The 17,311-nt window shown below is 45.4% G+C and overlaps 1 protein-coding gene across 1 annotated transcript in view; it reads right to left on the reverse strand.

The window, feature by feature from the left end:
* Nucleotides 1-17,311, reverse strand: part of LOC132382754 (glutamate receptor ionotropic, NMDA 2B-like) — a 332,180-nt gene that overhangs the window by 8,269 nt on the left and 306,600 nt on the right. Inside the window, exon 10 of the mRNA XM_059953212.1 lies at nt 12,168-12,355. Coding sequence (XP_059809195.1) covers nt 12,168-12,355 — 188 coding nt within the window. The remainder of the gene's footprint in view (nt 1-12,167; nt 12,356-17,311) is intronic.

Genomic DNA, 17,311 nt, shown 5'->3' on the forward strand with positions numbered 1-17,311 from the left:
TGAAAACACATACAGTATATGAAGAGCTGGTTCTTTTGGTCTTCAGACCCAATATCATCAGGATGAGAGGATGAGGAAAGAAATCTGACTTTGACCTTGAAGTGGATAGCTTACAGCAGCAGAGTATACACACAGTGGCCACTTCATTAGGCACAGCAGTCTTATAATATGCATGTGTATATCTCACACACACACACACACACACACATATTTTAAGACTCTTGTACATATATGTATATATACATACATGCATGTGTGTGTGTGTGTGTATATAATCACTCTATAGTCATCTATTTATTTAATATACGGGAAGGAAAGTGAGAGAAAGAGAGAGAGCAAGAGGGAGGGAGAGCGGAGAGAGGACAGACGGAGAGAAAGACAGAGAAAGAGAGAGAGAGAGAGAGAAAAAGGGAAAGAGAGTGAGAGAGAGAAGGGGAGAGAAAGAGAGAGAGAGGGAGGGAGGGGAGAGAGAGAAAGAGGCAGGAGAAAGAGAAGGGAGAGAGAGAGACGGAAAGAGAGAGAGAAAGCGAGAGAGCGAGAGAGAGAGGGAGGGAGAGAGAGGGGGAGAGAGAGAGTGATACATTCAGTACCCCTGTAGTCCACAACACCATGGTAGAAGATTGGAGAGAGAATTCAGATTCAAATTCACGTGTAGATTGAAGCATTCAGTGAAATGTATTGTTTGCGTTAACAGCCAATGCAGGGGTCACCACACATTCCAGGTGCCAACATAACATGCCCACAATATTCAGCAGAACAACACGGATCACGACAAAACTGAACAGACCAAGCAACGAAACAAGAACCCCACTCCTCCACCCCACCCACCCACCCACAGGGACGGCCCGCCAATCCCAGGACAGTAGCGAATGGTCAGCATTGGAGACAGGCCAGGCTGGGGGAGGGGGTGGGAGGGAAACCGTGAAGTCAGACTCCTGGGAGCTGTGGACAGCAAGGCTGGTAGTGACCAGATCTTCTTCCTCCCACTCAAAATGATAGACTACAGCCTCTGCAGAGAATCGCAGAACCTAAAGACACGCAGAATGTACCACTCAGACTGACACCAGTCGACAACTGGCGCCAACTTCACACTCCAAAATCCAAAATAACAACACTTTGGATGATTATTCCAACAACAGCTTAATAAACTCCTGAAACTTGAATGCAAGATGCTATAATGTTGGGTCCCACCAGCAAACTAAGAATTACTCTATTGCCCACATTCCAGAGGGCGATTATTCACTTCCCTCAAGATCAGGTAAGTGGGCGAATGTATGGCAGATGCAGTTTAATGTGGATAAATGTGCGGTTATCCACTTCGGTGGCAGGAACAGGAAGGCAGATTACTATCTAAATGGAGTCAAGTTAGGAAAAGGGGAAGTAAAATGAGATCTAGGTGTTCTTGTACATCAGTCAATGAAAGCAAGCATGCAGGTACAGCAGGCAGTGAAGAAAGCTAATGGCATGCTGGCCTTTATAACAAGAGGAATTGAGTATAGGAGTAAAGAAGTCCTTTTGCAGCTGTACAAGGCCCTGGTGAGACCCCACCTGGAGTATTGTGTGCAGTTTTGGTATCCAAATTTGAGGAAGGACATTCTTGCTATTGAGGGAGTGCAGCGTAGGTTCACAAGGTTAATTCCCGGAATGGCGGGACTGTCATATGTTGAAAGATTGGAGCGACTGGGCTTGTATACACTGGAATTTAGAAGGATGAGAGGGGATCTGATTGAAACATATAAGATTATTAAGGGATTGGACACGCTGGAGGCAGGAAGCATGTTCCCGCTGATGGGTAAGTCCAGAACTAGAGGCCACAGTTTAAGAACAAAGGGTAGGCCATTTAGAACAGAGATGCGGAAAAACTTTTTCACCCAGAGAGTGGTGGATATGTGGAATGCTCTGCCTCAGAAGGCAGTAGAGGCCAAGTCTCTGGATGCATTCAAGAGAGTTAGATAGAGCTCTTATAGATAGCGCGGTCAAGGGATATGGGGAGAGGGCAGGAACGGGGTACTGACTGTGTATGATCAGCCATGATCACAGTGAATGGTGGTGCTGGCTAGAAGGGCCGAATGGCCTACTCCTGTACCTACTGTCTATTGTCTATTGAATGTTAGCATCAAAAGCTCAAAGCTGATTTATTATCGAAGTATGTATGTGTGTAACTCCACCACGTCTGGCTGCGAAAGGAGGAGGGTTGGGCAAGAGGCTCACACCATCCCGTAAAAACCCAGAAACACCAACAGAAGCTCGAAAGACCTCATCCTCCGATACATCAGGCAGATGGGCTACTCCTGTGGACAACCTGAAAGACTGGCCCAGGACAGAGGCTCTGGCAAACTGCCATCGGTGGCCTGTTTCCCAGTAGGGGTCTTGGGGTTTAAGTGAGTAATGTATATACCGCCAGATATTACTCTGAGATTCATTTTCTTGCAGGCATTCACAGTAGAACAAGGAGCCAATGAAAAACTACACACAAAGACTGACAGCCAACATGCAAAGGAAGACAAACTGTGAAAATACCAAAAAAAAACAAATAATAATATATAAATAGCAAGAAAAATAAATAATATTAAGAACATGAGTTGTAGAGTCCTTGAAAGTGAGTCCATAGGTTGTGGGATCAGTTCAGTGTTGGGGTGAGTGAAGTTATCCACACTAGTTCAAGACCTGATGACTGAAGAAAACTCTTGTTCTTGAACCTGGTGGCGTGGGAGCTAATGCTCCTGTACCTCCCTCCCAATGGCAGCAGTAGGAATGAGCAGGACCTTGATGGTGGGCTCCTTAATGGTGGAGGCTGCTTTCTTGTGGCTGTGCTCCAAGCAGATGTGCTCAATGATGGGAGGGCTTTGCCTGTGAAGGACTATCCACTATTTTCTGTGGGCTTTTCTATTGCTGGGCATTGGTGTTTCCAGACCAGGCCATGATGCAATCAACCGGGATACTCTCCACTGTGCATCTATAGAAGTTTGTCAAAGTTTTAGCTGACATGTCAAATCCACGCAAACTTCCAAGAACAAAGTCAAGGACAGGAGCGTAACTCCCAGTGTGAGTTGCTGATTCATTGCTTACACGTTGCTGGCTTTGCCGAGTCTGAACCGAGTACACTTTTCAGAAGGGCCACACTGTTGTCCAGACAATGTGATGGAAGGAGACTATCAGTACAGTAGCCATTGACAGCAGTGATCAAACTCACCTCCTACCATTCAGTCGGCAAGCGTGGACAACGTTAACCTTGACTGGATTTAAACCAGGGCCCAGAGAACCATACAAAGAGACCAAGACCATATTTAAATATCAAATCGTTAACCACAAAGCAGACTGAACTTGGGATTCTTTTGAGCTGACGTCATATTGTGTCACACTGCTAATTAGAATGGAGTCCCTCTCCCAAGAAGACAAGGTAATTATGATGAGGAGCAGGCTCAAGGGGCTGGAGGGTTGGCTCTGTGCTGATGGGAAGATATTTGTTCCACTTTCAACCCCCTGGTTCCACACTCACCCACCACATCATCCAATTTTTAATTAAGTGAGCCTCCTCCAATGCTCCTTCTGGGAGTCTATTTCTTAATTTATGAAGCCATCTTAGTAGAAGAACTAAAATTAGTTTTAACTGGCTTGAATCCTTTGCCTCTTCTTATCAAAGGAATGAATGACGCTACAAATAAGCAGCCATGCTCCACGGGCTCTGTCTACAGTCCTCACTACCTCAGTAAGGCTGCCAGCATAATCAAAGACCCTACCCATCCTGGACTTCCCCTCTTCTCCTCTCTCCAATGGGACAGAAGATACAAAAACCTGAAAACAGGTACCACCAGATACAAGGACAGCTTCTAACCACTGTTATAATTCTATTGAGTGGTTCCCTAGTCCAATCAGGTGGACTCGTCATTTTAAAATCTTTTTATTAATTATTATTGAAGATTAACAAAAAAAAGATACATTAAGTCAATATGTCATAATATACAATAAGGAATGAAATTAACAAATAACTGATTAACAAAGCTAAGCAATATATCAATAATAAGAGAAAATAAAGTGTTAAGAATTTTTTTTGAAAGAAAAAGAAGGGAAAAAAAAGAATCCCTACTAACTGAAAAAAAAAACCCATTGGGAGCACGACCCCGGAGCTACACATCATACAAGCTTCCATAAAAAAAACCATCAATCCGCCAACTCAAATCCACTTAAAGAAAAATCGGAAGGAAACCATATTAACTAACTCAAATCAGATTATAGTAGCGGGCGAAAGAACCCCACCTTCTCTCAAAATCAAATCGAGGATCGAAAGTTCGACTTCCGATTTTCTCCAAACTAAGACATAACATCACCTGGGAAACCATTGTATTAAAGTAGGAGCAGAAACATCTTTCCATTTCAACAAAATAGCCCTTCTGGCCAATAATAGACAATAGACAATAGGTGCAGAGGTGGACCATTTGGCCCTTCGAGCCTGCACCGCCATTTTGAGATCATGGCTGATAAACTACTATCAATACCCGGTTCCTGCCTTGTCCCCATATCCCTTGATTCCCCTATCCATAAGATACCTATCTAGCTCCTTCATAAAAGCACCCAGAGAATTGGCCTCCACTACCTTCCGAGGCAGTGCATTCCAGACCCCCACAACTCTCTGGGAGAAGAACTTTTTCCTTAACTCTGTCCTAAATGACCTACCCCTTATTCTCAAACCATGCCCTCTGGTACTGGACTCTCCCAGCATCTGGAACATATTTTCTGCCTCTATCTTGTCCAATCCCTTAATAATCATGTGTTTCAATCAAATCCCCTCTCAATCTCCCTAATTCCAGCGTGTACAAGCTCAGTCTCTCTAACCTCTCTGTGTAAGACAGTCCAGGCATCCCAGGAATTAACCTCGTGTATCTACGCTGCACTTCCTCTACAGCCAGGATGTCCTTCCTTAACCCTGGAGACCAAAACTGTACACAACACTCCAGGTGTGGTCTCACCAGGGCCCTGTACAAATGCAAGAGGATTTCCTTGCTCTTGTATTCAATTCCCTTTGTAATAAAGGCCAACATTCCATTAGCCTTCTTCACTGCCTGCTGCACTTGCTCATTCACCTTCAGTGACTGATGAATAAGAACTCCTACATCTCTTTGTATTCCTCCCTTACCTAACTCTACACCGGTCAGATAATAATCTGCCTTCCTGTTCTTACTCCCAAAGTGGATAACCTCACACTTATTCACATTAAACATCAACTGCCAAGTATCTGCCCACTCACCCAGCCTATCCAAGTCACCCTGAATTCTCCTAACATCCTCATCACATGTCACACTGCCACCTAGCTTAGTATCATCAGCAAATTTGCTGATGTTATTCTCAATGCCTTCATCCAAATCGTTGATGTAAATTGTAAACAGTTGTGGTCCCAATACCGAGCCCCGTGACACCCCACTAGTCACCTCCTGCCATTCCGAGAAACACTCATTCACCGCTACCCTTTGCTTTCTATCTGCCAACCAGTTTTCTATCCATGTCAATGCCTTCCCCCTGATGCCCTGAGCTTTGATTTTACCCACCAATCTCCTATGTGGGACCTTATTAAATGCCTTCTGAAAATCGAGGTACACTACATCCACTAGATCTCCCCCGACTAACTTCCTGGTTACATCCTTGAAAAACTCCACCAGATTAGTCAAGCAAATGCAATTACATGCTGGTCTGATGGAGAAATACCATGAATATATGAAGGCGGTGAACTCTTAACCTCACAATCTCCCTTGTCATGATCATGCAACTTACTCTCTCCTGGCTGGGTACCTCCTCTTTGTTGCTGCACTGCATTCTGCATTCTGCAGTTGTTTTACTTTGTATTACCTCAATTGCACTCTGTACTCACTGGAATTTAGAAGAATGAGGGGGATCTCATTGAAAGAGTGACGGATCTGTGGAATTCTTTGTCACAGGCTGCTATGGAGACCAAGTCTTTGGGTGTATTTAAGGCAGAGGTTGACGGGTTCTTGGTTAGTCAAAGCATGAGGGATTATAGGAGAAGGCAGGATAATGGGCTGAGAGGGGAAATGGATCAGCCACGGTGAAATGGCAGAGAAGGCTCAATGGACCAAATGGCCTAATTCTGCTCCTTTCTCGTATGGTCTTATGGTCCAAATCTATCAAATATTCACAGGCCAAGACAGAGTGGACATGGAGAGAATGTTTCCTACAGTGAGCACAGCCATAGAATAGAAGGACATCTCTTTAGAACAGAGATGAGGAAGAATTTTCTTAGCCAGAGGGTGGTGAATCTGTGGAATTCATTGGTTCAGATGGCTGTAGAGGCCAAGTCATTGGGTTCTTGATTAGTCGGGGTATCAAAGTTCACAGGGAGAAGGCAGGAGAATGGGATTGAGGGGGATAATAAATCAGCCAGGATGGAATGGCGGAGCAGACACCAAGGGCCAAATGGCCTGAAACCACTCCTATGTCCTGATTGTCTTTTGGTAACGGTTTGATCAGTATGAACAGTGTAAAAGGCAAAAGCTTTTCACAGTACATCGGTACAAATGGCAACAATAAGCCAATTCCAATTCCAACTGGCTCATCTCAAGTTTAAACTTAATTGTTATTCAACTATACATGAACGTAGCCAAACAAAACAGCAGCCCTCTGGAGCCAAGATGCAAAGCACATCACCAACAGCACATAGCACGATTTTAGAAAAACTTACAGTCACAAAGAAGAAAAAGCATAGTGGAGTGGCACGGCTGGTTGTCCTGGTCCAGCTTGTTCTTTCACCAAGTGAAGACTAGAGGGCAGCACCGAGCAAACACCACAGGCAGTGCCGAGCGAGGACTGGAGGGCAACATCAATGGGAGTGGCCAGCCCCAACCCAGTATGGATTACAACACGCCCTAGGAGGCCTCTGCTCTCTCCTACACCACCTCTGTTGTCCCCTCCCCTGGGCGGTTGACATAGGCGACCCTGTGGCATGAGGTCTAAGCTACATGGCCTAGTTCTCACCATAACCGAGGCAATGCAGTTCCCCCACTATCAGTTTCACCAATGAACCAGTGAACCAGACTAACGTCCAATAGGGTCATGCGATCCCAATAAAAACACGGAAGACAGTCACTTGTGCTGCGCACCACGTCATCACAATGCTACGCGGCAACTCCAGGCAACAACACAACAACGGTATGCAACAAGACAAACTGCATTGCTATCAAGCAACTCATTGGTGGCATCGTCCTGCAGTATTTGATGTTCTTGGTATCTTGCGTTCATAAAAACGATGTAAAGGACGACATTTACACCTTTGATTGGGCCGAGACTGACCACTGCACCCGAGTGTGCCAGTGTCTTACCAGACCTTCATTTTGCCTATACCAGCCAGTGGAGGGATCTTTCTGCACCAGACTCTCTGCTTGGCATTTAAATCTTGTACAATTCTTATGCATTTAATTAACTATGTTAACAAGTTCTGTTAGTCAGTTGGCAGGTTTCTTCAGGTTTTCTTGTAAACAGAAGCCCTTGTGTATGGGGCTCGTCAGCCGTGGTGGGCAGCTCACCTAGGAGAAGGAAAACTCTGATCTCAAACCTCCGCTGCCTTAATCATGGGGAAGTCTTCGGGAGTAAACTCCGAGGAAAAATCCAGAACTGGAGTCCCTGAGGCAGTCCTACTCTGAGTTCAATGCTGACTGGCAACTCCTGCGACACCGCTGGTGCCAAACTATACCGGTCTCTGCCGTTCCTTTGGGTTCATCAGCTGTGTGGAGAGGGGGAGCCCGCTCCATGGGGAACAGCCTGCTCTCCGTATCGTACTGTCCCAGTCTGTGTATCATTTTGTCTGGAAGGACACAACATTCATGATCGACTCCGATCAACAGTGGAGCCCCTGGCAACAGGTCTGACTCCAAACCGACAGACACCACATTAGACACATACACGCTTGCGAAGTCAGAAGTGGAGTGATAAGTAGCATAAGTACAGTCATCGAGTAATCCAACAGATCTTTCATGCCACCTGAAATGCCCATCATAGAGGTATGAGAGATGATAAAAGGCACAGATCGAGTGGACAGCTAGAGACCTTTTCCCAGGGTGGAAATTGCTAGTGCCAGGGGGCACAATTTTAAGGAAATTGGAGGGAAGCATAGAGGAAATGGCAGGGTTAAGTTTTTTTACACAGAGGATCATAGAGGCACAGAAACAGGCCCTTTGGCCCATCTAGTCCGCACTAAGCCAATTAAATTGCCTACTCGCATCAACCTGCACCGGAACCATAGCTCTCCATACTCCTTTCATCCAAGTACCTATCCAAACTTCTCATAAATGTTGAAATCGAGCTCACGTGCACCATTTGCACTGGCAGCTTGTTTCACACTGTCACCACCCTCTGAGTGAAGAAGTTTCCCCTCAAACATTTCACCCTTCACTTTAATCCATGACCTTTGGTTGTAGTCCCTCCCAACCTCAGTGGAAAAAGCCTGCTTGCATTTACCCTATCTATACTCCTCATAATTTTGTATCAAATTTCCTCTCAATCTTCTATATTACAAGGAATAAAGTCTTAACTTATCCAATCTTCCCATATAATTCAGGTCCTCAAGACCCAGCAATATCCTTGTGAAGTATCTCTGCACACTTTCAACTTTATATACATTTTCCTGTAGGCTGGTGACCTAAACGGCACACAATACTCCAAAATAGGCCTCACCAAAATACCTTATACAATTTCAACATAGCAGCACATCTCCTGTACTCCTGTAGTGATGAGTGCGTGGAACACGCTGCCAAGGGTGGTGGTAGAGACAGATACATTAGGTCTCAGAGTAGGTTGACATAACATTATGGGCCAAATACCCTGTACAATGCTGTAGTGTGCTTTATTCTATGTTCTAAATGCAGTGCCATTTGATCATACTTGACCTATATCCTTCTAAACCCTTCCGATCCTTGGACCTGTCCAAGAGTCATTTAAACGTTGTTAATATACCTGCCTCAAACACTTCCTCTGATAGCTTGTTCCATATACATACCAAACTCTTGGTGAAGAGGTTGACCCTCAGATTCCTTATAACCTAGATACCTATGATCTATGTCATCCATGGTTCCAAGGTTGTCAAGCCGAGGAGTGGTAGTGGAGACAAGCTCCCACTACCTAAGAGTGCTCCTCACAGCATGTGCCTCAAATAGCCTTTGACAACCAAGTCCAACTCCTGGCCTTCTCATGTGGCTTAGCCTCTAAGCCCAGCGGAACTGTTTCTACTGACAGGAGAAGGGGCGAAGGCGGGTCCTGGTGCCTTAAAACCAGTGCTTCACGTAGATGGAGCTCGTCAGCCTGGGTAGGCAGTCCATCTAAGAGAGGGAAAACTCTGATTTCAAACCTCCGCTGCCTTGCGGCCATACCCACTCATGGGAAAGGCTTCGGGAGTAAACCCTGAGGACAAATCCGGAGCTGGAGTCCCTAAGGCAGTCCGACGTTGCCTTCAACCTCGTTCTGGAAACTCCCACGATGTCACTGGTACCAAGCTGCATCAGCCCTTGCCCTTCCCTTGGACAGCATTGGTGGCGTGGAGAGGGGAGACTTGCTGCTTGGGCAACTGCTGGACTTCCATACAACCTTGCCCAGGCCTGCGTCCCGGAGAGGGCGCAGATCCATGGTCTCACGAGACTAACGGATGTCATACACACAGACACACACACACACACACACACACACACACACACACACACACCATCCATATCAATGATCTAGATGATAATATGGTTAACTGGATTAGCAAATTTGCAGGATTTTATATGTTAAAATTGAGGTCGCAAGCAACACTTGCGCTGGAAGCTTGAACCTTTCACTGGAACCTTTTAACCAAGATTGGGGGTCTAGTGGACAGTGAGGAAGGCAATCATGGCTTGCAGTGGGATCTGGAACATCTGGCAAGATGGGCTGAAGAATGGCAGATGCAGGCAAGTGCAAGATGTTGCACTTTGGTAGGACCAGCAGGGTCGGTCTTACACAGTGAACGGAAGGGGACTGAGAAGTGTTGTAGAACAAAGGGATCTGGGAATACAGGTCGATAATTTGTTGAAAGTAGTATCACAGATAGATAGGGTGGTAAAGATAACTTTTGGCACATTGGCCTCCATAAATCAAAGTATTGAGTACAGGAGATGGGATGTTATGATGAAGTTGTACAAGACATTGGTGAGGCCTAATTTGGAGTACCTACAGGAGAGTTGTAAATAGGTATAACCCTCTCACTAGAGCTTGTATGCCAGCTTGGCTCGTTGGCTAACTCTGCTGACAGCCATGCGACTCAGCGATGAAATGGGCACCCTTCATCAACAATACACATCTAGGGTCGGTATGATTTGAGGTTCAAGCAAACAGAACGTTGGGAATTCCAATTAAAGGAACCTCGATTTGAGCGAAGCAGAGTAAATATTGCCCATACACAATTATCAGTTGCCAAGATATAACAGATCGCACACCAGCATAAAATTATAAAATTATATTCACCAATTTCAGCTCTATCAAACAGTTAATAGGAAAAAGAAAATAAGATTTAAAAAAAAGATCCTATTACAGTTTAAATGTGCACATAAACGATGGAGCTTGTTTCTGTAGAGGATGGGTGCATCACATCACTTCACTTCACGGTGCTGAATTCTCATCACCAATCACAGGTAGAACTTCTCTTCGTGGACTCCTTTGTCTTGCAAAGCACTTTTTCTATTAGGGGATCCCCCTCGGATAGATGCTCCGAACCTTTCTTCTGCACATCTCCTGCCAAATGACCATGAGCCTAACTCTGTCCATCAGAAATCTCTCTCCAACCAGTTCTTTCTAGAACCTTCCCTCCATTCTACCATCCTGATTGGCTGACACAACAATCACAGGAAGTGTTTGAGGTAGGTATATTAAATTGGACAACATGGCTCCTTATCTTTAGCCGAAACCAAAACAATCTCACTAGCAGGACACACTGCTTTTACAGAAACTTGTGAAAATAAAATACCCCATAGCATAGCAGTAGAGATCTTAACCAGGGAATGAAGTAAGGTTGAAAGAGTTCAGAAAAACGTTTACAAAGATGTGCTGTGTCTGGAGGACCTGAGTTATAAAGGAAGATAGAACAGGTTAGGACTTTAGTCCTTGGAACGTAGAAAGTTGAGAGGAGTATACAAAACTAAGAGGGGTATAGATAGGGTAAATGCTAGCAGGCTTACATTGAAGTTGGGTGGGACTACAGCTAGAAATCATGGGTTAAGGGTGACAGTGGAATGAGCTGCCAGAACAAGTGGTGCATGGAGCTCACTTTCAACATTTAAGAGAAGTTTGGATTGGTAGGGGTATGGAGGGCTATGGTCCTGGTGCAGGCTGATGGGAGTAGGCAGTTTAAATGGTTTCACATGGCCCATCAAGTCAAATCCATCACTCAGTCATGGCTGATTTAATTTCCCTCCCTATCTCTGTAGCAGCTGTACCGTGGAGAGCATTTTAACTGGCTACATCACCATATGGCATGGAGGGGCCACTGGAAGCACTGGAAAAATTTGCATAAAATTGTAACCTCAGCCAACTCTGGGCCTCCCCACCATCCAGGACACCTTCGAAAGGTGACGCCTCAAAAAGGCAGCATCCATCATTAAGGACCCCATCACCCAGGAACCCAGGACATGCCTTAATCTTACTGCTCCCATCAGAGAGGAAGTACAGGAGCCTGAAGATGCACACTCAATGTTTTAAGAATAGTTCCTTCCCTTCTTCCATCATCAGATTTATATATATATATATATATATATATATAAGAATTGGAATTTATAGTTTTTTTTTTAAGTTTTGCACTGTACTGCTGCTGCAGAACAACAAATTTCATAATATACAGGTATGTCAGTGATATTAAATCTGATTCTGATATTTTTTATTCTCCTGCTTTCTCCCCGTAACAGTGACACCCTTACTAATCAAGGACCTATTAACCTCCATTTTGAATAGCCAGCTGTGGCAATGAATTCCACAGTTTCATCACCCCCTGGCTAAAGAAAATCCTCTTCATCTCCATTGTAAAGAGACTTCTTTGTATCCTGAAGGAGAGCCCTCTGGTTCTAGACTCTCTCACCGTTGGGAACGTTGCCTCCACTACCACTCTGTCTGGGTTGTTCTGTATTTTCAGGACAACAGAGTATTACAATGTCCCTCACCGTCACCAAAGAGCTGCAGAATGGCAAGATCCACTGCCCGCTTCCAGCCGCTGTTCTTCTGGATGGCGATTCCATAGCCGGTGGTGGCAAACACCTTGCCACTGCCAATGGTCACTAGCTTGCAACCCTCGTCCCGCCCAGCCATGTAGTTCAGCACAGCCGCATCGTAAATGAAGGCATCCAACTTCCTGCAAGGGAACCAAAGCCGGTCAAAGTTCACGCTGTCAGTCACATCCACACTTAGCATTTGACAGAACGCCTTCCTCGGCCATCTCTACAGCTGGCCCACCACGTTTACCCTCAATGGATTACACTGAATACAGTCAGTGGCCACTTTATTAGGTACACCTGCTTGCTAATGCAAGTATCTAATCAGCCAATGATGTGGCAGTAACTCAGTGCATTAAGCTACACAGTCAAGAGGTTCAGTTATTGTTCAAACCAAACATCAGAATGGGGAAGAATGGAGTGACCATAAAGTGATTGTTGGTGCCAAAATGACTTAGTTGGTAAGGATGTCGGTGTTACGGGGTGGTTTGACTACCTCAGAAACTTCCGATCTCCTGAGATTTTCACGCACAGAAGTCTATAGAGTTTATAGAGAACGGTGCAAAGAAAAATCCAGTGAGTGGCAGCTCTGTGGGTGAAAATACTTTGTTAATGAAAGAAGTCAGAGAAGAATGGTTAGACCGGTTTCAAATTGACAGGAAGATGACAGTAACTCAAACAGCAGTGAGGATCATCTCTGAATGTGAAAAAGAAAAATCCTTGTGAATGAGAGAGGTCGGTGGAGAATAGGGAGAATGGTCATGGGCATTAGCCTCCCCACCGAGGGCAGCTTCAAAAGATGTTGCTCAAAATGGCAACAACCATCATTAAGGACCCCCACCACCCAGGACATGCCCTCTTCTCAACAAGGAGGGGGTACAGGAGCCTGAAGACACACACTCAGAGTTTTAGAAACAGATTCTGCTTTTCAAGACTTATATATTTTTATTGTAACATAGTTTTTTTTAATGTATTGCACTGTAATATTACCTCAATCATTCTTAGCCCTTTTAGAGCCCCTGAACTGATTCTTGTGTCATCCCACCAGTTACAACACAGAAAATGGCCCATTTACAGTATTCCTATGATATTTTCCGTCCATTAACCCATCAACAGCAGTTTATTACCAAGAACACCAGGTTTGTTTAATAAGGCCATGTTATACTTTAGAAATAATCCTGACCATCTAAAAACGCTGTCCAATGGCTTAGAAGAATGATCGCAGAAATTAAAAGGTTTATAAGAATGATTCTGGGAATGAAATAGTTAATGTATGAGGAGCATTTGATGGCTCTGAGCCTGTACTCGCTAGAGTTTAGAAGAACAAGGGAGGGTCTCATTGAAACCTACTGAATATTGAAAGGCCTGGTTAGAGCAGATGAGAAGAGGATGTTTCCTATAGTGGGGGAGTCTAGGACCAGAGGACACAGATAGAGTGGATGCAGAGAGGATGTTTCCTATAGTGGGGGAGTCTAGGACCAGAGGACACAGATAGAGTGGATGAGAAGAGGATGTTTCCTATAGTGGGGGAGTCTAGGACCAGAGGACACAGATAGAGTGGATGAGAAGAGGATGTTTCCTATAGTGGGGGAGTCTAGGACCAGAGGACACAGATAGAGTGGATGTGGAGAGGATGTTTCCTATAGTGGAGGAGTCGAAGACCAGACGACACAGCCTCAGAATAGAAGGATGTCCCTTCAGAACAGAGGTGAGGAGGAATTTCTTTAGCCAGAGGGTGGTGAATCTGTGGAATTCATCACAGCAGGTGGCCATGGAGGCCAAGTCAATGGACATATTTAAAGTGCAGGTTGGTAGGTTCTCGATTAGTAAAGGTGTCAAATGTTATGGGGAGAAGGTGGGAGAATGGGTTGGGAGGGAAGATCAACCATGATGGAATGGCAGAATAGATTTGATAGGTCAAATGGTCTAATTTTGTTCCTATGTCTTATAGTCTTATGGTCCCTACTTATTTATTCTGCAAGATATAGCCACAGAAAAACTCTAATCGATTTGTCAGATATGATTTCCCTTCAGCAAATTCATGTTGAAACTGCTAGTCCTATTATTATTTTCCAAGTGCATTGTTATTACTTCCTTAATAATAGATTTCAGCGTTTCCCCAACCACTGATGTCAGGCTAACTGAATGCCACATCCTGCAACAGTACAGTGTCACTCTAGCTCGTAAAGTTTCAAAACAGGACTCCCAAAGGTCCCTGTGGCCAGGCTTCTGTGAATCTTGATGGTCTGGCTTGCGACGACAATGAGCCAGAAACCTGACAACACAAAGCTAGGTAAGATCGTGTGGCAAAGTTAAACTTTGCATTTATCACAGAGAAAATGATTCCTCTCACTTCTGTGGATCTCACAACACTAGTTACTACCGTTTGTAATCATTAGTGGATAAGACGTCCCTGTTTACCGCTGCCAATTTATACTAGTGGTAACAGTAATAGCATCATGGAGCACTACAAAACAGACCCTTTGGCCCATCCAGCCTATGCCTATCTATTACTCTCCTCATCCCATTGACCTAATCACTGTCAGTGAATTTTTCAGGCTTGCAAAATAATTGTTGATGGTTACTGACAGATATAGCAGCTAGACACACCACAAACTTTGGCGGTCAGAATGTGCGCCCTACCCTGCGCAGTGCTCACGTTGAACACCAAACCTTGCCTTGCACCTTCGATGCAACCAGAAATCCCTTTCAATGTCTTCACTCTTGAATGTCGAGGCTTTGGAGAGGGGGCAGAAGCGGTTTACCAGGATGCTGCCCGGTTTAGAGGGCATGCGCTGTCACGAGAGGCTGGATGAACTTGGGCTGTTTTCTCTGGAGTGCCAGAGGTCGAGGGGAGATCTGATAGAGGTTTATAAGATTATGAGAGGTGTAGATAGAATGAACAGAGAGTATCTTTTTCCCAGGATTGAAATGTCTAATATCAGAAGGCAGACATTGAAGGCGAGAGGGGGGTAGGTTCAAGGGGGATGTGAGGAGTAAGTTTTTTACTCAGAGTGGAATACGCTGCCTGGTTTGGTGGTAGAAGTGACTACTTTAAAGGCTTTTAAGAGACGTTTGGATAGGCACTTAGACTTAAGGAAGTTGGAGGGATATGGACACTGTGTAGGTAGGCAGGATTAGTGTTTGAGTGTTTTTGATTTGCTTTTTAGGAGGTTCAGCACAGAATTGTGGGACGAATGGTCCGTTCCTGTGCTGTAATTTTCTATGTTTCTCATCAGGGATAAAATGGAAATGAGAGCAAATGGCTCCCATGTACGATGGGCATGCATAGGAACCACCTTCGAGGAGGCAGACGAGTTTAGAGCACAACTGTACATCGGTAAGACCTGACATAGATTGGGAGACCACTTCGCCGAGCACTTACACTCCATTTGCCAGAAAAAGCGGGGTCTCCCGGTGGCTACCCATTTCGATTCTACTTCCCTTTCCCATTCCAACATGTTAGTCCACAGCCTCCTCTATTGCTGCGATGAGGTCACAGTCAGGTTGGCGAAGCAAACCTTATACTTCGTCTGGGGTAGCCTCCAACCTAATGGCAGAAACTGATATCTCAAACTTCTGGTTATTGCCCCACCCTTCCCTTCACCATTCTCCATTCCCACCTCTGTCCCTCATCTTACTCCTCAGCTGTCCACCACCTCTTCCCCTTGCCCTTTCTTCCATGATCTTCTACCCTCTCCTGTCAGATTCCTCATTTTTCATCCCATTATCTTTTTCACCTATCAACTTCCCAGCTCTTTACTTCACCACTTCCCCTCTCCAGGATTCACCTATCACCTACAACCCTGTACTTCTTCCTTTCCCCCCCCCCCCACCTTCTCACTCTGACTTCTCATCTCTTTTCTCCCAGTCCTGATGAAGGGTCTCGGCCTGAAACATCGTCTGTTTACTCTTTTCCATAGACGCAGCCTGACCCGCTGAGTTCCTCCAACATTTTGGGTGTATCGCTCGAATTTCCAGGATCTGCAGATTTTCTCTTCTTTTAGAGCACAACTCTTTGTCGCCCCCGTGTCTCACAGAGAGAACCACGCTCGCAGCTTCATTTCTCCCACCAAAGTGCAAGGATAACAGGCCTGGATGGCTCTGAGCACCAATAACCTTTCTTTTTTTATTTTGGGAGTGCAGATCTCGCCCGGCCTCTTGTAGTCCCAGATCACATTCTCCACAGTCAAGAAAGCTCACCTATGCCTCTGCTCTCTGAGGAAGCTGAAGAAAGTTGGTCTACGCACGCCAAGCTCGCGACCTTCTACAGACGCGCAGTTGAAAGCATCCTAACATGCTGCATCTCTGCAACACAATGGATAGGAAGCCTCTACGACGGGTAGTTAAAATTGCCCAGTGCCTCACAGGTGCCAGCCTACCCACCATCAAGGGCATACTGTATAAACAGGAAGGTGCTGGAAAAGACCAATTACATCATGAAGGATCCCACACAACCTGTTCATGGACCTTTCGTCCCACTCCCATCAAAGAGGAGGCTACGCAAATTTCTTCTTTCTATTTATTAATACAGACTGTGAACACCGAGAGACCCAGAACTGATGCTTCTGGTATCCTATGAGTTAGAACCCAAAAATGACCCATTTGTTTTTATAAACAAGACAAGGTCTGCAGATGCTGGAAATCCAGAGCAACACACACAAAATGCTGGAGGAACTCAGCAGGTCAGGCAGCATCTGTGGAAATGGATTAACGTCGACGTTTCGGGCTGAGGCCCTTCTTCAGGACTGGACGGGAAAGGGGAAGATGCCAGACTTAAAAAGGTCGGGGCGGGGTGGGGGGAAGGAGGCTAGCTGGAAGGTGATAGGTGAAGCCAAGGGGGAGGGAAGACAAAGGGCTGGAGAGGAAGGAATCTGATTGGAGAGGAGAGTGGATCACGGGAGAAAGGGAAGGAGGAGGCGACCCGGGTGGCGGGGGGGGGGGGGGGGGGGGAGAGAGATAGGCAGGTGAGAAAGGTAAACGGTTAGAGTAGGTAATAGAGGAAGGGGGCTGGGGGGAAATTTGTTTACGAGAAATCAATATTCACGCCATCAGGTTGGAGGCTACCCAGATGGAATATAGGTGTTGTACTCCAC

The sequence above is a fragment of the Hypanus sabinus genome, chromosome 29, assembly GCF_030144855.1.
Source record: "Hypanus sabinus isolate sHypSab1 chromosome 29, sHypSab1.hap1, whole genome shotgun sequence".
Classification (NCBI taxonomy): domain Eukaryota; kingdom Metazoa; phylum Chordata; class Chondrichthyes; order Myliobatiformes; family Dasyatidae; genus Hypanus; species Hypanus sabinus.